At 43.5% G+C, this 22,809-nt stretch overlaps 1 protein-coding gene across 1 annotated transcript in view; it reads left to right on the plus strand.

The window, feature by feature from the left end:
- LOC124873902 (desmoplakin-like) overlaps positions 1 to 22,534 on the plus strand; it is a 37,396-nt gene extending 14,862 nt beyond the window's left edge. The window contains exons 18-25 of the mRNA XM_047374939.1: positions 836 to 1,029; positions 1,149 to 1,311; positions 1,419 to 1,502; positions 1,576 to 1,683; positions 1,754 to 1,852; positions 1,963 to 3,789; positions 5,341 to 11,703; positions 19,711 to 22,534. Of these exons, the coding sequence (XP_047230895.1) occupies positions 836 to 1,029; positions 1,149 to 1,311; positions 1,419 to 1,502; positions 1,576 to 1,683; positions 1,754 to 1,852; positions 1,963 to 3,789; positions 5,341 to 11,703; positions 19,711 to 21,897 (11,025 nt within the window). The 3' untranslated portion in view covers positions 21,898 to 22,534. The remainder of the gene's footprint in view (positions 1 to 835; positions 1,030 to 1,148; positions 1,312 to 1,418; positions 1,503 to 1,575; positions 1,684 to 1,753; positions 1,853 to 1,962; positions 3,790 to 5,340; positions 11,704 to 19,710) is intronic.
- Positions 22,535 to 22,809: the final 275 nt, after the last annotated feature.

Below are 22,809 nucleotides of genomic sequence, written 5' to 3' on the forward strand. Positions count from 1 at the left end.
TTCTGAGGCTCAACATTTTCTAGTTCATCACACCAGACTGAATACCAAGGGGAACATAGCCTTCCAGTCTACAGCACCAAGGCTTTAGAACAATCTACCTCTACAGCAACGTTTAGTTGACTATGTGGACTCTTAAAAAGCAGTTAAAAACCTTCCTGTTTAAACAGGCTTTCAGTTGAATGTTTATTGGATGTAATTTGATCTTTTTTTATGGCATTTCATTTTAATATTTATTTTATTGATTTTCTGTATAGCGCTATAGTGTGATTTTGTCTGTGAAAGGCTAAGCACCTTTCAAATAAACTTTACTTACCTACTTAACAAAGAAGTAATGGGAAAGTAAACAGCAAGGAAAGTAGCCATTATGTGCTAAGAATGTTTTCTGTAAAGGTCCATTAGAGTTCTCAATAAGTTCCAGGAAACATCCGTTTGTTTTGTAAAAGTGTCCACTAAGTTCCTAGTAACTACACCTTTTAGAAATTGTTCCTGAAATGTCACTGGGAAGGTTTCTGAACGTAAATGTTAGAGGACGACAGGTGCAATCTTAAAAGTTCGGGGATTGCACCTGTAACTTTTATAAAAGTACCTGGTAACTTCAATTAAAGCACCCGGTACAAACCAGGAGAAGTACCTGGTAAATTCTGAGAACATTCCAGAACGCAAACTTCTTAATTAGTATCCCCTTTAGTTCTGGGAAAGTACTAGCTGTGTTATGTAGTGCTACGTGGTTGGTTAATTCTTTAAAATTAATCATCATAACTATAACTACAACTGCTGACGGAAGCCCATTCAACATTGCAATTTTTTATTTGTCTTGCCTTCTGTTAACATGTAGAATATGAAAGCAGAGCTGGGGAAGAAGACAGATGTTCTGACCTCTATGAATTCAGAGCTGTCCAAGGCGAGCCACTGGAACAGTCAGATGGGCAGCTCCTACCACAGATGTGACCTGATGCTGTCAAAGTTCACAGAGCAGGTGGGCTTGCTGTCTGACCGCTGGAGACGAATCCAGGCCCAGATTGACACCAGGTAGACCTTGTTCCCTTTAGTTTGTACATTTAATCAAAGTAAAGTAAATACTTTTGGTTTAAAGATATGGCAATACATACATGTTAACGTAAAAGTTTTGTTTCATTCTTCTTGCCCAGACTGCAGGACTTGCAGCTTTATCTGCCTCAGTTGCAGCAGTACAAGCTAACCAGCACTTCTATCACTGAATGGATTGATGCCACACGTAAAAAACAGGACGTCATGCAGGCCACCAAGATAGAGAGCGTTCAAGAACTAAAAGAGCACATTACCAACCAAAAGGTCCTCTGTTCATCACTTTGCTGCTTTTAATTGACATATTTTTTTAATGAGAGCCAATCTTTATGTAATTTTTATCTGTGATACCTATGTTTTATTGGTTTCTCAAGGCGCTGAACACAGAAATCAAAGCGAAGCGGGAGACAATAGAGAGTGTGCTGAGAGACAATGAGACATGTGTGAATACTGTCAAGGTAAGTAAGGTACGCCTGCATCATACTTATAAAATATGTCTGTTTTCTGGTCTTATGCATGGGTTTCTTGCAGGACTATGAAACAGACCTCACTTCTTACACCTCTGGGCTGGAAACATTGCTCAACGTTCCCATCAAGAGGACAATGCTTAAGTCACCGACGATGGAGCTTAACCAAGAGGTAGTATCATAAGATTTGGGTCCATGGTGAACAAAGAGATGTCACTTCTAAATATTTTCTTTGGTTCCAGGCTATACACCTTCAAACTCGTTACATGGAGCTGCTTACTCTGTCTGGTGACTACTACACATACCTTGGAGAGTTGCTCAAAAACATGGAGGAGCTTAAGGTACTGTGGTCATATTTTATTTGTTAGTATTACTTTAAAATTAATCAAATATCTGCAAAAGTCCACATTTAAATGTGTTATATGTCATTCTTGCTTTGTCGTACTCCCAGATGCGCAACACCCAGATCGATCTGCTCGAAGAGGAACTTCGCCTTTTAAGAGAGGAAATGCAAGAGCGCAATGCCAAAAACAAATCGTTGGAAGAGGCTGTTGCTCAATTCAAACTGCAGCTGTCACAGTCTCAGGAACAGTTGCTGTCACTGGAGGAGGTGAAGCAAACAACCGCGCTGCAATGCAGTGCCACCAAGGACAGCCTAGACTCCACTCAGGGCCAGCTGGCTGATCTCAACACCGAGGTGGAACATCTCAAGTACCTACTTGGTGAAGAGAAAAGGAAGACAAAGCTGGCAGAGGAGCGCTACACTCAGCAGCAAGAAGAGTACGACTCAGTACTGAGAAAGAGGCAGCAAGAGCTGGAGACAGTCAGCTGGTCCAAAGTAGCAGTGGAGAAGAGTTTGGCAAATAAGGAGCAAGAGACGGAGCAGATGCGGCGGCAGCTAGCCGAGGAGTTAGCAAGGTTGATGGAGCTGCAAAAAGAGATGTCAAAGGTAAGGACCCATTTCAGTACGGAGATCAATAACTTAAAGCTCAGCTATGAATCCCAGATCCAAGTCAATCTTACAGACATCCAGAGGCTTTCAGTCCAGAGGGACGAGGATACAGCTGAACTCCAGATACAATATGACAGGATGGACGCAGAGAGGCGGAATCTAGAAGATGAACTCAGGAGGCTTAGGACTTTTATCAGCCAGACTGAAGAGCACAAGAAGAGGGTGGATGAGGAAGCTTGCAATCAGCGGGCTATGCTTATAGAGGATGGGCACAAGAGGAGAGAAATGGAAAGTCAAATGGAGCTGCTAATAAGGCAGAGAGATGAGGAAAGGAACCAGCATAGAGAAGAGCTGGCTGAAGTCTTGAAGACTCTACAGGTGAAGAATGACCAACTGGTTTATGTTACTCACGGTTTAGAGGAGGAGACACGCAGAAGGAAGACAACAGAAGAGGGGAAGATTGTGCTTGAGCAGTCCTTAGCTCAGTTACAGGTGAAGCTGAACAGTTCGTTGGTGGCTTTAACCCAACTGAGGAAGTGCGAGGAGGAGCTTCTTCAGATGCGTTTACAACTGGAAAGAGAGAACAAGGAGCGATGCAGAGTGGAGGATAACATGATCAATTTGCAGGGACGCATCAAAGACCTGCAGGCTGTTAGAGATAGCCTTGAAGGCCAGGTAGAAAATCTGAGGATAGTGCATCAAGAGGAGGTAGGCAGGAAAAGGCAGATAGAAGCAGAATTAGAAAAGACCACCGTGACCATGACAGAGTACACAAGCACCATCGCTAGATTGCGCCAGAGCCAAGAACAGGCTAGCACATCAGAAAAGAAAAGTGAAGAAAAGCACATTCGGCTAAAAGACGAGCTTGAGAAAACCTTGAGACAAACCCAAAACTGCTCACACCAAAATACTCAACTAAGTGCAGAGCTGAAAACCATAAAGCAGCAACTTCTGCTGGAGCAGTCCAGAGTGAAGGAGGCAAACCTCAGAAATGAGGGTCTTTACAAAACTATTGAGGAGAAGAGTAAGGCACTTAATGATAACTCTGCTGAGCTACAGAGGCTTAAGGAGTTAATTGAAACACAGACCAAAGAACAGTTGAGGATGGAGGTGGAGCTGAGGGCAGTGCGACAGGATCAAGAAGAACTCTTGAAATCCAAAAAGGAAATTGATGATGAGCTCTCCTCGCAAATTACTGCCCTGGAACTACAGCTGCAAGCGAGTGAGCGCAACAATGCCGAGCACCGCAACCTGGTGTCAGAACTTTCCTCTGAGCGTGAAAAACTGAAGCTGGAGGCTGGGAAAATACAAAAGCAGGTCAAAGAGGTACATGGAAGCTTGCCTCTTCATCTTGGACTAGTCTCATCTTTTCAAATTCTCTCCTGGAATATCTACTTAGCAACCACTAAGTAGCCTTAGCCTTTGCCTGCATGCAAAATCCCTTAGAACCCCTGCCAGATGCCAAATAACTTATTTGAACGCATACGTCTGTGTGTTTAAATATCTTGCATGTAATGTATTGCATGCAAAAAATCTGTGCCTCACTCTTTGCCAATAGCCTATCATCATTCTCCACATGGTACAGTCATGCATGATTGTGGTCTTTAATTCTGTTTTCCCAGAGTAATCAACCAGTCCTCTGCTTTGCTTCAGCTTGATTGTCTGCCTAAAATAGTCCAAACCTGCAAAACAGCACTGATATGCATTTAAAATGAGCACTTTTAAACTATTCAAGGCACACAAGTTTTGTGTATCTATGCTGTTTTGCAAATTAATAGAATAGTTATGTATTTAGAGATGTTGGAATATTTTGTAGTTTCAATATGTTTTTCTTCATCATTTGCTTGAAAATAGTCAGATCGTAGCAGTGGCAGATTTATTTGTACTTCTTTAATTTAGCAAAGATAATTTTCAGCATTGCTTTGTTTACATTGCAATCTTAGCAAACCAGCTTCAAATTGTAGAACACACGCATAGTTTTGCTTTTTTTAATTTAATGACATCATTTTCTGCTTTGGATTTTTTAAATTCTAAATTATAACACAGCCAGAGTAAACAAGCAAAATACATATAAACCTTTAGGCACAGAAAAAAGCTTCCTTTAAAAACATCTTAAAAAATGAAAGTAAGTTTGCATATTGTATCTTCATGGGCAAATTATTCCAAACAAATGGTGCTCTGATAAGAAATCGTTGATTCCCCCCCTGTGTTCTGAACTGAGGTTGTGGTATGACCAGCAGGACCCTGCCTGAGGAGCTCAGGCTACAACCAGGGACTTACTGTAGATGTGTTTTGTCAAGTGCATAAAGTAGTTCTGCAAGCTCTGTGGTCTTTCAACAATTTATTTGAAGACTCAATTTATGTTTAGTGTGTATCCTACCAGTGTGAGACCTTGCAGTGTGCCTTTAAAAAACAAAAAGTAAAAGAGGGTCAAGCCTAGAAAAATATTTACAACAGAAATAGGTAAAATCCAACAAAGATCATCCATTGTATCACACTGCTTTGTCCCTTGAGTTTAGAACCCTTCAGGAGCCTTTTATTTTTTGAAGTAGCTTAATAAACAAACACATTCCTCTGAACATGGTCAGATACTGGACTCAAACTAAGTGAAAAGGTACTAAAATAAAAGAAAAATCAGAGAACACATAAACAAATAAAAGAAAAGCCTGACTCCTTGTAAGGAAAGCAGACTTCTAGTTAGTTTTTGCTGAATAAATGAAAAAGCAAGTATGTGTGCTGTTCTTTATGACACAAACCACTGTCACTGATTTTATGACCAAAATGGACAAATTATTTATTTTATCTATGTTGTAACATTTCTGAATTAACTAATATTTTGTCATCGTTTTTTCTCATTGTTTTATTTCATTTCTGCAGACAAATGCAACGATACAGTCCCTCCAGTCCAAGTACAGTGAGATTGTAAGTGAGAGAGATTCTCTGTTGCTGAAATTGCAGCGGTTGGAAATGGACAAAGAGCACAAGCAAAGACTAGAGGAAGAACTGAGCCACATAAAACTTTCTCTGGAGTCAGAGTTTCGCACAAAGCAACGTCTACAAGAGGAGAATGACAGGGTGAAGAGAGACTTGAGTTATTGGAAGGATCAATGTGACGGCAAACAAAGTTTGATAAGACAGTATGACACAGACAAGGATATTCTCGAAAGGGAAAAGAAATCTTTAAAAAGTGAGATAGAGACATTGATGAAAGAACTGAGGGAACCTGAGGAGAAATATAAGAGTAGACTATTACTTCTTCAAAAAGAACTGCAAGATGTGACAACTGTTAAAAAGACCGTGGAGACTGAGCTAAAGCAAACTAGAGAGCCTCCAACCATGGATGCCTCCTCTGTGGTTTTTGATGGAGTCCGCAAGCCAGTCACTGCAAAGCAATTACTTGACTGTGGAGTTTTAGACAAAACAACATATAACCAGCTTGTGAAGGGACATAAGATCGTTCCAGAAGTGTCTGCTGAGAAAAAAGTCGCTCTTAAAGGCACAGGCCCAATAGCTGGGGTTATAATTGAAAGTCCCAAAGGTCCAGCAATAAGCAATAAGCCACTTTGCAAACTGACATTTACTGAGGCCAAGAGGGAAAACCTCCTTCCACCAGATAGCATTGACCTGCTTCTTGATGCTCAAGCTGCTACAGGGCACATAATTGACCCAAGAACCAATCAGAAGCTAACAGTGAAAGAAGCATATAATCAAGGAGTTATTGATGACGAGGACAGAGAAAGGTTACTTGCAGCTGAAGCAGCAACTGTAGGATACAGTGCACCTGGCACAAACAAACCACTGTCAGTATTTCAGGCCATGAAAAAGGGACTTACTGACAAGAACACAACTCTGCGTTTTCTACAAGCCCAGGAGTCAGTTGGGGGCATCTTAGATCCTATACTCAGTGTGTTCCTCCCTAGAGACATTGCCAGTGAGCGTAATCTTATTGATGATAACATGTCCTATGCTCTGAATCAGAGGCCGGAGCTTTATCTAGACCCAGAAACTGAGAAAGATGTGACCTATATGGCAATGAAACGAAAGTGTAAAATAGAGCCACAAACAGGTCTTCTTCTTCTCCCTATTCCTGAGAAAGTCGATCCCTCTAACCTTGTATTTGATGGTGTTCGGAAACCTGTCACAGCCAAGCATCTGCTTGATTGTGGTGTTCTTGACAAACCAACTTTTAGAGATCTAGAAAATGGAAAGAAAACAGTACCTGAGGTCTCTGTGGACAAAACCGTTAATTTAAAGGGTACTGGGCCCATAGCTGGTGTTATAGTAAGTGGTCGGCGTAAAATGTCTTTAACTGAAGCAAAACAACAAATGCTACTGCCCGATGAATGTGCAGATTTGCTACTAGAGGCTCAGGCAGCTACAGGTCACATAATTGACCCAAAGGCTAATAAAAAGTTGACTGTTGAAGAGGCTTGTGCAAAAGGGTTGGTGGACCTTAATGACCTGGACAGACTATTGGCATCAGAAGCTGCAGCAATTGGCTATAAAGATCCTAACGTACCCAAAGTTATCTCAGTTTTTCAGGCCATGAAGAAGGGACTTATAGATGATAAAATTGGGTTGCGACTGCTGCAGGCACAAGAGTCAGTTGGAGGAATCCTAGATCCCAATCTTAGTGTATTTCTACCAAGAGATACAGCTATTAAGCGCAAACTTTTTGATGAAAATTTGTGTCAAGCCCTATACCACAGGCCTGAATATTATATTGACCCTGAGACAGAACAACATACCAGCTATCAGGCACTCAAAGAAACTTGCAAAATAGAACCACATACAGGTTTGTTACTTTTACCCATCTCTGAAAAGTTAGATCCTTCAAAACTGGTCTTTGATGGTGTAAGAAAGCCTGTAACAGCAAAGCAGTTATTTGATTGTGAGGTCCTGGACAAACCGACTTTGAAAAAGTTAATGACAGGAGACAAAACTGTTCCAGAGGTGTCTGGGGATAAGAAGATATTTCTAAAAGGAACAGGATCCATTGCTGGTGTCACCGTTGGATCTTTAGAGAAAATGTCATTGTCAGAGGCCAAGAAACAGATGCTTATGCCTCCAGAGAGTGCAGATTTACTTCTTGAGGCCCAGGCCGCCACAGGTCACATCACTGACCCAATCTCCAATCAGAAATTGACAGTAGAAGAGGCCTGTGCAAGGGGAGTGGTGGACAGAAGTGATCGAGATAAACTCTTAGCAGCAGAAGCTGCTGCTGTTGGATATAAGGATCCTCGCACAGGTCAGTCTCTCTCAGTGTTTGAGGCAATAAAGAAGGGATTAATTGACAAAAAGACTGGAGTGCGCTTGCTGCAGGCCCAGGAATCTGCAGGGGGTATTCTCGATCCAAACCTCAGTGTTTTCCTCCCTAAAGAAACTGCTATGAAGCGCAACCTTTTGGATGAAGACCTCTGTCGTGCCCTCAACCAGAATCCCGAGTGTTACCTTGATCCAGACACAGAGCGTGATGCCAACTATGGTGCTTTAAAGAGGAAATGCAAAATAGAACCACACACTGGTCTGATGCTTCTGCCACTTGCTGACAGGAAGGATCCCTCCAAACTGATGTTTGATGGCGTGCGAAAGCCAGTCTCTGCACAGCAATTGTTGGAGTGTGGTGTGCTTGACAAACCAACTTTTAACAAGTTGATCAAAGGGGAGAAAACTGTCCCAGACGTTTCTGTAGATAAAAAGATATTTCTAAAAGGAACAGGATCCATTGCTGGTGTCACCGTTGGATCTTTAGAGAAAATGTCATTGTCAGAGGCCAAGAAACAGATGCTTATGCCTCCAGAGAGTGCAGATTTACTTCTTGAAGCCCAGGCTGCCACAGGTCACATCACTGACCCAATCTCCAATCAGAAATTGACAGTAGAAGAGGCCTGTGCAAGGGGAGTGGTGGACAGAAGTGATCGAGATAAACTCTTAGCAGCAGAAGCTGCTGCTGTTGGATATAAGGATCCTCGCACAGGTCAGTCTCTATCATTGTTTGAGGCAATAAAGAAGGGATTAATTGACAAAAAGACTGGAGTGCGCTTGCTGCAGGCCCAGGAATCTGCAGGGGGTATTCTCGATCCAAACCTCAGTGTTTTCCTCCCTAAAGAAACTGCTATGAAGCGCAACCTTTTGGATGAAGACCTCTGTCGTGCCCTCAACCAGAATCCCGAGTGTTACCTTGATCCAGACACAGAGCGTGATGCCAGCTATGGTGCTTTAAAGAGGAAATGCAAAATAGAACCACACACTGGTCTGATGCTTCTGCCACTTGCTGACAGGAAGGATCCCTCCAAACTGATGTTTGATGGCGTGCGAAAGCCAGTCTCTGCACAGCAATTGTTGGAGTGTGGTGTCCTTGACAAACCAACATTTAACAAGTTGATCAAAGGGGAGAAAACTGTCCCAGAAGTTTCTGTAGATAAAAAGATATTTCTAAAAGGAACAGGATCCATTGCTGGTGTCACCGTTGGATCTTTAGAGAAAATGTCATTGTCAGAGGCCAAGAAACAGATGCTTATGCCTTCAGAGAGTGCAGATTTACTTCTTGAAGCCCAGGCTGCCACAGGTCACATCACTGACCCAATCTCCAATCAGAAATTGACAGTAGAAGAGGCCTGTGCAAGGGGAGTGGTGGACAGAAGTGATCGAGATAAACTCTTAGCAGCAGAAGCTGCTGCTGTTGGATATAAGGATCCTCGCACAGGTCAGTCTCTATCAGTGTTTGAGGCAACAAAGAAGGGATTAATTGACAAAAAGACTGGAGTGCGCTTGCTGCAGGCCCAGGAATCTGCAGGGGGTATTCTCGATCCAAACCTCAGTGTTTTCCTCCCTAAAGAAACTGCTATGAAGCGCAACCTTTTGGATGAAGACCTCTGTCGTGCCCTCAACCAGAATCCCGAGTGTTACCTTGATCCAGACACAGAGCGTGATGCCAGCTATGGTGCTTTAAAGAGGAAATGCAAAATAGAACCACACACTGGTCTGATGCTTCTGCCACTTGCTGACAGGAAGGATCCCTCCAAACTGATGTTTGATGGCGTGCGAAAGCCAGTCTCTGCACAGCAATTGTTGGAGTGTGGTGTCCTTGACAAACCAACATTTAACAAGTTGATCAAAGGGGAGAAAACTGTCCCAGAAGTTTCTGTAGATAAAAAGATATTTCTAAAAGGAACAGGATCCATTGCTGGTGTCACCGTTGGATCTTTAGAGAAAATGTCATTGTCAGAGGCCAAGAAACAGATGCTTATGCCTTCAGAGAGTGCAGATTTACTTCTTGAAGCCCAGGCTGCCACAGGTCACATCACTGACCCAATCTCCAATCAGAAATTGACAGTAGAAGAGGCCTGTGCAAGGGGAGTGGTGGACAGAAGTGATCGAGATAAACTCTTAGCAGCAGAAGCTGCTGCTGTTGGATATAAGGATCCTCGCACAGGTCAGTCTCTATCAGTGTTTGAGGCAACAAAGAAGGGATTAATTGACAAAAAGACTGGAGTGCGCTTGCTGCAGGCCCAGGAATCTGCAGGGGGTATTCTTGATCCAAACCTCAGTGTTTTCCTCCCTAAAGAAACTGCTATGAAACGCAACCTTTTGGATGAAGACCTCTGTCGTGCCCTCAAACAGAATCCCGAGTGTTACCTTGATCCAGACACAGAGCGTGATGCCAGCTATGGTGCTTTAAAGAGGAAATGCAAAATAGAACTACACACTGGTCTGATGCTTCTGCCACTTGCTGACAGGAAGGATCCCTCCAAACTGATGTTTGATGGCGTGCGAAAGCCAGTCTCTGCACAGCAATTGTTGGAGTGTGGTGTGCTTGACAAACCAACATTTAACAAGTTGATCAAAGGGGAGAAAACTGTCCCAGAAGTTTCTGTAGATAAAAAGATATTTCTAAAAGGAACAGGATCCATTGCTGGTGTCACCGTTGGATCTTTAGAGAAAATGTCATTGTCAGAGGCCAAGAAACAGATGCTTATGCCTCCAGAGAGTGCAGATTTACTTCTTGAAGCCCAGGCTGCCACAGGTCACATCACTGACCCAATCTCCAATCAGAAATTGACAGTAGAAGAGGCCTGTGCAAGGGGAGTGGTGGACAGAAGTGATCGAGATAAACTCTTAGCAGCAGAAGCTGCTGCTGTTGGATATAAGGATCCTCGCACAGGCCAGTCTCTATCAGTGTTTGAGGCAATAAAGAAGGGATTAATTGACAAAAAGACTGGAGTGCGCTTGCTGCAGGCCCAGGAATCTGCAGGGGGTATTCTCGATCCAAACCTCAGTGTTTTCCTCCCTAAAGAAACTGCTATGAAGCGCAACCTTTTGGATGAAGACCTCTGTCGTGTCCTCAACCAGAATCCCGAGTGTTACCTTGATCCAGACACAGAGCGTGATGCCAGCTATGGTGCTTTAAAGAGGAAATGCAAAATAGAGCCACACACTGGTCTGATGCTTCTGCCACTTGCTGACAGGAAGGATCCCTCCAAACTGATGTTTGATGGCGTGCGAAAGCCAGTCTCTGCACAGCAATTGTTGGAGTGTGGTGTGCTTGACAAACCAACATTTAACAAGTTGATCAAAGGGGAGAAAACTGTCCCAGAAGTTTCTGTAGATAAAAATATATTTCTAAAAGGAACAGGATCCATTGCTGGTGTCACCGTTGGATCTTTAGAGAAAATGTCATTGTCAGAGGCCAAGAAACAGATGCTTATGCCTCCAGAGAGTGCAGATTTACTTCTTGAGGCCCAGGCCGCCACAGGTCACATCACTGACCCAATCTCCAATCAGAAATTGACAGTAGAAGAGGCCTGTGCAAGGGGAGTGGTGGACAGAAGTGATCGAGATAAACTCTTAGCAGCAGAAGCTGCTGCTGTTGGATATAAGGATCCTCGCACAGGTCAGTCTCTATCAGTGTTTGAGGCAATAAAGAAGGGATTAATTGACAAAAAGACTGGAGTGCGCTTGCTGCAGGCCCAGGAATCTGCAGGGGGTATTCTCGATCCAAACCTCAGTGTTTTCCTCCCTAAAGAAACTGCTATGAAGCGCAACCTTTTGGATGAAGACCTCTGTCGTGCCCTCAACCAGAATCCCGAGTGTTACCTTGATCCAGACACAGAGCGTGATGCCAGCTATGGTGCTTTAAAGAGGAAATGCAAAATAGAACCACACACTGGTCTGATGCTTCTGCCACTTGCTGACAGGAAGGATCCCTCCAAACTGATGTTTGATGGCGTGCGAAAGCCAGTCTCTGCACAGCAATTGTTGGAGTGTGGTGTGCTTGACAAACCAACTTTTAACAAGTTGATCAAAGGGGAGAAAACTGTCCCAGACGTTTCTGTAGATAAAAAGATATTTCTAAAAGGAACAGGATCCATTGCTGGTGTCACCGTTGGATCTTTAGAGAAAATGTCATTGTCAGAGGCCAAGAAACAGATGCTTATGCCTCCAGAGAGTGCAGATTTACTTCTTGAAGCCCAGGCTGCCACAGGTCACATCACTGACCCAATCTCCAATCAGAAATTGACAGTAGAAGAGGCCTGTGCAAGGGGAGTGGTGGACAGAAGTGATCGAGATAAACTCTTAGCAGCAGAAGCTGCTGCTGTTGGATATAAGGATCCTCGCACAGGTCAGTCTCTATCAGTGTTTGAGGCAACAAAGAAGGGATTAATTGACAAAAAGACTGGAGTGCGCTTGCTGCAGGCCCAGGAATCTGCAGGGGGTATTCTTGATCCAAACCTCAGTGTTTTCCTCCCTAAAGAAACTGCTATGAAACGCAACCTTTTGGATGAAGACCTCTGTCGTGCCCTCAAACAGAATCCCGAGTGTTACCTTGATCCAGACACAGAGCGTGATGCCAGCTATGGTGCTTTAAAGAGGAAATGCAAAATAGAACCACACACTGGTCTGATGCTTCTGCCACTTGCTGACAGGAAGGATCCCTCCAAACTGATGTTTGATGGCGTGCGAAAGCCAGTCTCTGCACAGCAATTGTTGGAGTGTGGTGTGCTTGACAAACCAACATTTAACAAGTTGATCAAAGGGGAGAAAACTGTCCCAGACGTTTCTGTAGATAAAAAGATATTTCTAAAAGGAACAGGATCCATTGCTGGTGTCACCGTTGGATCTTTAGAGAAAATGTCATTGTCAGAGGCCAAGAAACAGATGCTTATGCCTCCAGAGAGTGCAGATTTACTTCTTGAGGCCCAGGCCGCCACAGGTCACATCACTGACCCAATCTCCAATCAGAAATTGACAGTAGAAGAGGCCTGTGCAAGGGGAGTGGTGGACAGAAGTGATCGAGATAAACTCTTAGCAGCAGAAGCTGCTGCTGTTGGATATAAGGATCCTCGCACAGGTCAGTCTCTATCAGTGTTTGAGGCAATAAAGAAGGGATTAATTGACAAAAAGACTGGAGTGCGCTTGCTGCAGGCCCAGGAATCTGCAGGGGGTATTCTCGATCCAAACCTCAGTGTTTTCCTCCCTAAAGAAACTGCTATGAAGCGCAACCTTTTGGATGAAGACCTCTGTCGTGCCCTCAACCAGAATCCCGAGTGTTACCTTGATCCAGACACAGAGCGTGATGCCAGCTATGGTGCTTTAAAGAGGAAATGCAAAATAGAACCACACACTGGTCTGATGCTTCTGCCACTTGCTGACAGGAAGGATCCCTCCAAACTGATGTTTGATGGCGTGCGAAAGCCAGTCTCTGCACAGCAATTGTTGGAGTGTGGTGTCCTTGACAAACCAACTTTTAACAAGTTGATCAAAGGGGAGAAAACTGTCCCAGACGTTTCTGTAGATAAAAAGATATTTCTAAAAGGAACAGGATCCATTGCTGGTGTCACCGTTGGATCTTTAGAGAAAATGTCATTGTCAGAGGCCAAGAAACAGATGCTTATGCCTCCAGAGAGTGCAGATTTACTTCTTGAAGCCCAGGCTGCCACAGGTCACATCACTGACCCAATCTCCAATCAGAAATTGACAGTAGAAGAGGCCTGTGCAAGGGGAGTGGTGGACAGAAGTGATCGAGATAAACTCTTAGCAGCAGAAGCTGCTGCTGTTGGATATAAGGATCCTCGCACAGGCCAGTCTCTATCAGTGTTTGAGGCAATAAAGAAGGGATTAATTGACAAAAAGACTGGAGTGCGCTTGCTGCAGGCCCAGGAATCTGCAGGGGGTATTCTCGATCCAAACCTCAGTGTTTTCCTCCCTAAAGAAACTGCTATGAAGCGCAACCTTTTGGATGAAGACCTCTGTCGTGTCCTCAACCAGAATCCCGAGTGTTACCTTGATCCAGACACAGAGCGTGATGCCAGCTATGGTGCTTTAAAGAGGAAATGCAAAATAGAGCCACACACTGGTCTGATGCTTCTGCCACTTGCTGACAGGAAGGATCCCTCCAAACTGATGTTTGATGGCGTGCGAAAGCCAGTCTCTGCACAGCAATTGTTGGAGTGTGGTGTGCTTGACAAACCAACTTTTAACAAGTTGATCAAAGGGGAGAAAACTGTCCCAGACGTTTCTGTAGATAAAAAGATATTTCTAAAAGGAACAGGATCCATTGCTGGTGTCACCGTTGGATCTTTAGAGAAAATGTCATTGTCAGAGGCCAAGAAACAGATGCTTATGCCTCCAGAGAGTGCAGATTTACTTCTTGAAGCCCAGGCTGCCACAGGTCACATCACTGACCCAATCTCCAATCAGAAATTGACAGTAGAAGAGGCCTGTGCAAGGGGAGTGGTGGACAGAAGTGATCGAGATAAACTCTTAGCAGCAGAAGCTGCTGCTGTTGGATATAAGGATCCTCGCACAGGCCAGTCTCTATCAGTGTTTGAGGCAATAAAGAAGGGATTAATTGACAAAAAGACTGGAGTGCGCTTGCTGCAGGCCCAGGAATCTGCAGGGGGTATTCTTGATCCAAACCTCAGTGTTTTCCTCCCTAAAGAAACTGCTATGAAGCGCAACCTTTTGGATGAAGACCTCTGTCATGCCCTCAAACAGAATCCCGAGTGTTACCTTGATCCAGACACAGAGCGTGATGCCAGCTATGGTGCTTTAAAGAGGAAATGCAAAATAGAACCACATACTGGTCTGATGCTTCTGCCACTTGCTGACAGGAAGGATCCCTCCAAACTGATGTTTGATGGCGTGCGAAAGCCAGTCTCTGCACAGCAATTGTTGGAGTGTGGTGTGCTTGACAAACCAACATTTAACAAGTTGATCAAAGGGGAGAAAACTGTCCCAGAAGTTTCTGTAGATAAAAAGATATTTCTAAAAGGAACAGGATCCATTGCTGGTGTCACCGTTGGATCTTTAGAGAAAATGTCATTGTCAGAGGCCAAGAAACAGATGCTTATGCCTCCAGAGAGTGCAGATTTACTTCTTGAAGCCCAGGCTGCCACAGGTCACATCACTGACCCAATCTCCAATCAGAAATTGACAGTAGAAGAGGCCTGTGCAAGGGGAGTGGTGGACAGAAGTGATCGAGATAAACTCTTAGCAGCAGAAGCTGCTGCTGTTGGATATAAGGATCCTCGCACAGGCCAGTCTCTATCAGTGTTTGAGGCAATAAAGAAGGGATTAATTGACAAAAAGACTGGAGTGCGCTTGCTGCAGGCCCAGGAATCTGCAGGGGGTATTCTCGATCCAAACCTCAGTGTTTTCCTCCCTAAAGAAACTGCTATGAAGCGCAACCTTTTGGATGAAGACCTCTGTCGTGTCCTCAACCAGAATCCCGAGTGTTACCTTGATCCAGACACAGAGCGTGATGCCAGCTATGGTGCTTTAAAGAGGAAATGCAAAATAGAGCCACACACTGGTCTGATGCTTCTGCCACTTGCTGACAGGAAGGATCCCTCCAAACTGATGTTTGATGGCGTGCGAAAGCCAGTCTCTGCACAGAAATTGTTGGAGTGTGGTGTGCTTGACAAACCAACTTTTAACAAGTTGATCAAAGGGGAGAAAACTGTCCCAGACGTTTCTGTAGATAAAAAGATATTTCTAAAAGGAACAGGATCCATTGCTGGTGTCACCGTTGGATCTTTAGAGAAAATGTCATTGTCAGAGGCCAAGAAACAGATGCTTATGCCTCCAGAGAGTGCAGATTTACTTCTTGAAGCCCAGGCTGCCACAGGTCACATCACTGACCCAATCTCCAATCAGAAATTGACAGTAGAAGAGGCCTGTGCAAGGGGAGTGGTGGACAGAAGTGATCGAGATAAACTCTTAGCAGCAGAAGCTGCTGCTGTTGGATATAAGGATCCTCGCACAGGTCAGTCTCTATCAGTGTTTGAGGCAACAAAGAAGGGATTAATTGACAAAAAGACTGGAGTGCGCTTGCTGCAGGCCCAGGAATCTGCAGGGGGTATTTTTGATCCAAACCTCAGTGTTTTCCTCCCTAAAGAAACTGCTATGAAGCGCAACCTTTTGGATGAAGACCTCTGTCATGCCCTCAAACAGAATCCCGAGTGTTACCTTGATCCAGACACAGAGCGTGATGCCAGCTATGGTGCTTTAAAGAGGAAATGCAAAATAGAGCCACACACTGGTCTGATGCTTCTGCCACTTGCTGACAGGAAGGATCCCTCCAAACTGATGTTTGATGGCGTGCGAAAGCCAGTCTCTGCACAGCAATTGTTGGAGTGTGGTGTGCTTGACAAACCAACTTTTAACAAGTTGATCAAAGGGGAGAAAACTGTCCCAGACGTTTCTGTAGATAAAAAGATATTTCTAAAAGGAACAGGATCCATTGCTGGTGTCACCGTTGGATCTTTAGAGAAAATGTCATTGTCAGAGGCCAAGAAACAGATGCTTATGCCTCCAGAGAGTGCAGATTTACTTCTTGAAGCCCAGGCTGCCACAGGTCACATCACTGACCCAATCTCCAATCAGAAATTGACAGTAGAAGAGGCCTGTGCAAGGGGAGTGGTGGACAGAAGTGATCGAGATAAACTCTTAGCAGCAGAAGCTGCTGCTGTTGGATATAAGGATCCTCGCACAGGTCAGTCTCTATCAGTGTTTGAGGCAACAAAGAAGGGATTAATTGACAAAAAGACTGGAGTGCGCTTGCTGCAGGCCCAGGAATCTGCAGGGGGTATTCTTGATCCAAACCTCAGTGTTTTCCTCCCTGAAGAAACTGCTATGAAGCGCAACCTTTTGGATGAAGACCTCTGTCGTGCCCTCAAACAGAATCCCGAGTGTTACCTTGATCCAGACACAGAGCGTGATGCCAGCTATGGTGCTTTAAAGAGGAAATGCAAAATAGAACCACACACTGGTCTGATGCTTCTGCCACTTGCTGACAGGAAGGATCCCTCCAAACTGATGTTTGATGGCGTGCGAAAGCCAGTCTCTGCACAACAATTGTTGGAGTGTGGTGTGCTTGACAAACCAACATTTAACAAGTTGATCAAAGGGGAGAAAACTGTCCCAGAAGTTTCTGTAGATAAAAAGATATTTCTAAAAGGAACAGGATCCATTGCTGGTGTCACCGTTGGATCTTTAGAGAAAATGTCATTGTCAGAGGCCAAGAAACAGATGCTTATGCCTCCAGAGAGTGCAGATTTACTTCTTGAAGCCCAGGCTGCCACAGGTCACATCACTGACCCAATCTCCAATCAGAAATTGACAGTAGAAGAGGCCTGTGCAAGGGGAGTGGTGGACAGAAGTGATCGAGATAAACTCTTAGCAGCAGAAGCTGCTGCTGTTGGATATAAGGATCCTCGCACAGGCCAGTCTCTATCAGTGTTTGAGGCAATAAAGAAGGGATTAATTGACAAAAAGACTGGAGTGCGCTTGCTGCAGGCCCAGGAATCTGCAGGGGGTATTCTCGATCCAAACCTCAGTGTTTTCCTCCCTAAAGAAACTGCTATGAAGTGCAACCTTTTGGATGAAGACCTCTGTCGTGCCCTCAACCAGAATCCCGAGTGTTACCTTGATCCAGACACAGAGCGTGATGCCAGCTATGGTGCTTTAAAGAGGAAATGCAAAATAGAGCCACACACTGGTCTGATGCTTCTGCCACTTGCTGACAGGAAGGATCCCTCCAAACTGATGTTTGATGGCGTGCGAAAGCCAGTCTCTGCACAGCAATTGTTGGAGTGTGGTGTCCTTGACAAACCAACATTTAACAAGTTGATCAAAGGGGAGAAAACTGTCCCAGACGTTTCTGTAGATAAAAAGATATTTCTAAAAGGAACAGGATCCATTGCTTGTGTCACCGTTGGATCTTTAGAGAAAATGTCATTGTCAGAGGCCAAGAAACAGATGCTTATGCCTCCAGAGAGTGCAGATTTACTTCTTGAAGCCCAGGCTGCCACAGGTCACATCACTGACCCAATCTCCAATCAGAAATTGACAGTAGAAGAGGCCTGTGCAAGGGGAGTGGTGGACAGAAGTGATCGAGATAAACTCTTAGCAGCAGAAGCTGCTGCTGTTGGATATAAGGATCCTCGCACAGGCCAGTCTCTATCAGTGTTTGAGGCAATAAAGAAGGGATTAATTGACAAAAAGACTGGAGTGCGCTTGCTGCAGGCCCAGGAATCTGCAGGGGGTATTCTCGATCCAAACCTCAGTGTTTTCCTCCCTAGAGAAACTGCTATGAAGCGCAACCTTTTGGATGAAGACCTCTGTCATGCCCTCAACCAGAATCCCGAGTGTTACCTTGATCCAGACACAGAGCGTGGTGCCAGCTATGGTGCTTTAAAGAGAAAATGCAAAATAGAGCCTCACACTGGTCTGATAGTTTTGGCCTTTACTGAGAAAACCAATCCGTCCAAACTAATGTTTGATGGTCTCTGCAAGCCAGTTTCAGCGCAGCAATTGTTGGATTGTGGTGTCCTTGACCAAGCTACATTGAAGAAGTTGATCAAAGGAGAGAAAACTGTCCAAGAGATATCTAAGGATAAAAAGATTTATCTGAAGGGAACTGGGCCTATTGCTGGTGTTTTTGCTGGCCGTCAAGGTAACATTTCCTTTTCAGAAGCCAAGAAACTGAAGATCATATCAGAGGACAGTGCAGATTTGCTGTTGGAGGCCCAGGCTGCCACAGGTCACATCATTGACCCTAAAACTGAGCAGAAATTGACAGCAGAGGAGGCATGCATCAAAGGAGTTGTGGATTTTAAAGACCAAAGCAGACTCTTAGCTGCCGAAAGTGCTGCTGTTGGCTATAAAGATCCTTCATCAGGAAAGTTACTTTCTTTGTTTGAGGCCATGAAAAAAGGAATAATTGATGAGGCGACTGGGTTACGTCTTTTACAGGCCCAGGATTCAGTTGGAGGAATTTTAGATCCAAATCTTAGTGTTTTACTTCCAAAAGACACAGCTATCAAGCACAACCTGTTGGATGATAAACTCATCCATGCTCTAAAACAGAATCCTGCTTGTTATCTTGACCCGGAAACTCAGCACAAGATCAGCTATGGGGCTCTGAAGGCAAAATGTAACACAAACACTCATACAGGCCTACATATTTTGCCAGTATCAGATAAGATTGACCCCTCCAAATTATTATTTGATGCTGTGCACAAAACAGTCACAGCACAGCAGCTACTAGATTGTGGAGTTCTGGATAAACACACATTTGACCAACTAATGAAAGGAGAGAAAACAATCTCAGAGGTTTCTTTGGATATTAGGATATTTTTAAAAGGGATGGGATCAATTGCTGGTGTAGTTGCTGGGCCTCTTGGAAAAATGTCCTTCACAGAAGCAAAGAGACAGAAAATCATGCCATCTGAAAGTGCTAACATGCTTCTTCTTGCCCAGGCAGCCACAGGTCACATCATTGACCCCAGAACAAATAAGAAACTTACAGTAAAAGAAGCATGTGCTAGAGGAATAGTAGATAAAGAAGATCAATCAATGTTATTTGCAGCTGAATCTGCTGCTATTGGGTATCGAGATTCAGATACCAACATATTTTTGTCAGTTGGCCAAGCCATGAGAAAGGGATTAATTGACAAAGATACTGCACTACTTCTCCTTCAGGCTCAAGAGTCTGTTGGTGGAATTCTGGACCCTAGTCTCAGTGTTTTCCTACCGAAAGACATGGCAAGGAAACAGAATCTTATTGATGAGGACCTGTATCAGGCATTGATTCAGTCTCCTGAGTGTTACCTAGACCCGCATACTCAACAACCAACTACATATGTATCATTGAAGAAAAAATGCAAATCTGATCCCAGCACTGGTCTTTTGCTTCTCCCTAAACCTAAACAGTCAATAACTATAAGGGGACTAAGAAATGAGGTGTCTGTTACAGATCTGGTTGATGCAAACCTGCTAAACAAATCTGATGTGGACCAACTGAATGCAGGTAAACTTACAAGCCAAGACATTGAGGATCGCCTGCGGTCATACCTGGGAGGTTCCACTTGCATAGCAGGAGTTTATGATGAAGCCAGTGATAAAGTGCTGTCAATCTATCAGGCTATGAAGAATAAACTTTTGCGACAGGGCAACACTCTAGAACTGCTTGAAGCGCAAGCTGCATCGGGTTATATGATTGATCCTGTCAATAATCTCTTTCTGACTGTTGCTGAAGCCTACAATAGAAGACTTTTTGGGCATGAGTTTAAAGACAAACTGCTTTCAGCAGAAAAGGCTGTAACTGGTTACAAAATGCCTAGATCAGGCAAGATAATCTCCCTCTTTCAGGCCATTGAGAGTGGTCTAGTCGAAAAGGGACATGGCATTCGTCTGTTAGAGGCCCAGATTGCCAGCGGAGGCATCATTGATCCCCAACACAGTCACCGTATTGATGTGAATGTTGCCATCAAGAGAGGCTGCTTTAATGAGGAAATTAACAAGATCCTGACTGATGAGAGTGATGACACTAAAGGTTTCTTTGATCCCAACACAGAGGAAAACCTAACTTATCTGGAACTTAAAAAACGATGTATCTTAGATAAGAACACCGGGCTCGTCCTGTTGCCAATCATAGACAAAAAGAAGCAGGAGTCAAGCCAAAAGAACACCGTAAGGAAAAGGAGAGTGATAATTGTGGATCCAGTGACTGATAAAGAGATGACAGTACATGAAGCGTACAAGAAAGGGTACATTGACTATGATACCTACCTGGAGCTGTCAGAGCAGGAGTGTGAGTGGGAAGAGATTACTAACACTGCTCCAGATGGTTCCATGCGACTTGTTATCATTGACAAGTCAACTGGAAGACAATATGATATCGATGACCTACTTGAAAAACGAGTCATTGAGCAGTCTGATGTGGAGCAGTATCGCTCACATGCCATCACCATCAACCAATTTGCAGACATCATCAGTTGTAAGACCAAACACAAGTCATCATCTTTATCATCATCGTTATCCAAATCATCAAATTTAACTCCAGAGCCATCAGGCAGATCATCAGTAACACAATCATCATCATCACTGGAAACAACTTCACAAACTTCAAAATCTCTGAGCTCATCTTCAACATTATCAACCTCAAGAACATCAGAAGTCTCTGTTCCAGCATCATTTACGTCATCTTCCCTGTCCTCTTCTTCATCAACTTTTGTATCGAGACCGCTATCTCCTACCTTCACCAAAACAACTACAACAAAAACTACCACAATCACAGAGAGGAGCTCCTTATCTAGGACTATTGCTGATTTCTCAGACTCCCAAAAGCATGTATCCAGTGAATCTTTTTCTCTGTCCCTTCCTCTTGAAGCAGTTGGTGAGGTGGAACCTGTAGGGGCTGTTTTTGACACGGAGACAGTAGAGAAGATTTCAATCACGGAGGCTTTAAATCGGGGTCTAGTAGATTCCATCACAGCCCAAAGACTGCTTGAGGCCCAAGCTTGCACTGGAGGAATTGTCAATCCCACAAATGGCAAGAGGCTCAGCATCCAAGAGGCTTCCCGCATGGCTATAATAACTCATGACATGGTCACTAAACTCAAGCCTGCCCAGAAAGCATATTTTGGTTTTGAGGATATAAAAACCAATAGGAAGTTGTCAGCTGCTCAGGCCTTGAAGGAAAGGTGGCTGCCATATGATGCAGGGCAGAGATTTCTGGAGTTCCAGGTTGCAACAGGTGGGCTTTATGACCCAGAGAAGGGCTGTAGGAGAAGCATTGAGGATGCATTGAAAATTGGCTGGATAGATGTGAGAGCGGCACAAAAGCTCCAGGACATCAAACACCATACAAAAAATCTGACATGTCCCAAGAGCAAACTTAAGGTTTCTTACAAAGAACTGCTTGATAACTGTCTAATTGAGGAGAGCACTGGGGTGAAAATGTTTCAGGCATCATCAGTCTCTTCTAGAGGTATCAGTAGTCCGTACAACGTTGCTTCAGCCCCAGGATCCACGCCAGGTTCCAGGAGTGGCTCACAAAGGGGCTCGCGCAGAAGCAGTGTGGACCTGGGCTATTCATTACCACAATACAGTTTTACTAGCTTCACCAGCTTTTCCTCTACCAAATAAATCCAGAAAAGGCAAATGCTTTCACATATATCTGCTTTTCTTGCAAATTAGTAATGATGTTTAGAATATTGTGTGTGGGAATCTACTAAATGTTTTCTGTGTGCAGAAAAATATTTTTAAATATTCTTAAATTTTGGCTTCAGTTTTACTTTGCTTTAAGTAAAACAGATATGAAGAACACTAATAGAATAGTTGTGTCACAATAAACAAACACATTATTGACAGACACCTTAAGGTATTTGGAGAGAAAATAAAGTTGTTATAGTAATTATTGGTATTTTTAAAATAATTCTTCAAATTGCCATATTTGTGTTTGCACGCTGTGTTTCAAAAATATTCTTTTTCCAAAGTTTTATAGAATATCATCCTCTCAATTCGAATTATTACTATAAACAGCTTGTCTTTCATGAATTATCAAAATATGATCTGTATGTTTTCTGGGGAATAGGTATTAAGTTTGGTAAAAGCGGTTCTTTTTTTACTTAGCAAGTTGTTTGGAGGGTTATTTTCTGATTAGCACTATATACACTGTTTAATTTGTCACCATCATTTAATAAAGCATAGAGTTTGTTGCTTTAGTGGATTTGAAATCATTTTTGTGCATGGTCATTCTTGAACAATAAACACATTGAGGACATTTTTATTCCCTAATTTTGTATGTAATTTGCTACTTTTCACTCATTTTTACTAGCACATCCAAAGCTACTCAAAAAATTAAACAATCAAAATCCAAACCCAACTAATGTACCTAAAGTAATCACCAGAAAAGCAAAAGAAAAAAGCAAACCGTTTTGTGACGAAGCAAACATGACTAAACAAGGACAATTTTCTGTTGCTACCAAATTATACTCATTTTGCAATATTAGAATAGTTTATGTGATTAAGATTTTTTGTTAAGGTATATATGGTTTT

This window comes from Girardinichthys multiradiatus, chromosome 9 (assembly GCF_021462225.1).
Source record: "Girardinichthys multiradiatus isolate DD_20200921_A chromosome 9, DD_fGirMul_XY1, whole genome shotgun sequence".
NCBI classification, from domain to species: domain Eukaryota; kingdom Metazoa; phylum Chordata; class Actinopteri; order Cyprinodontiformes; family Goodeidae; genus Girardinichthys; species Girardinichthys multiradiatus.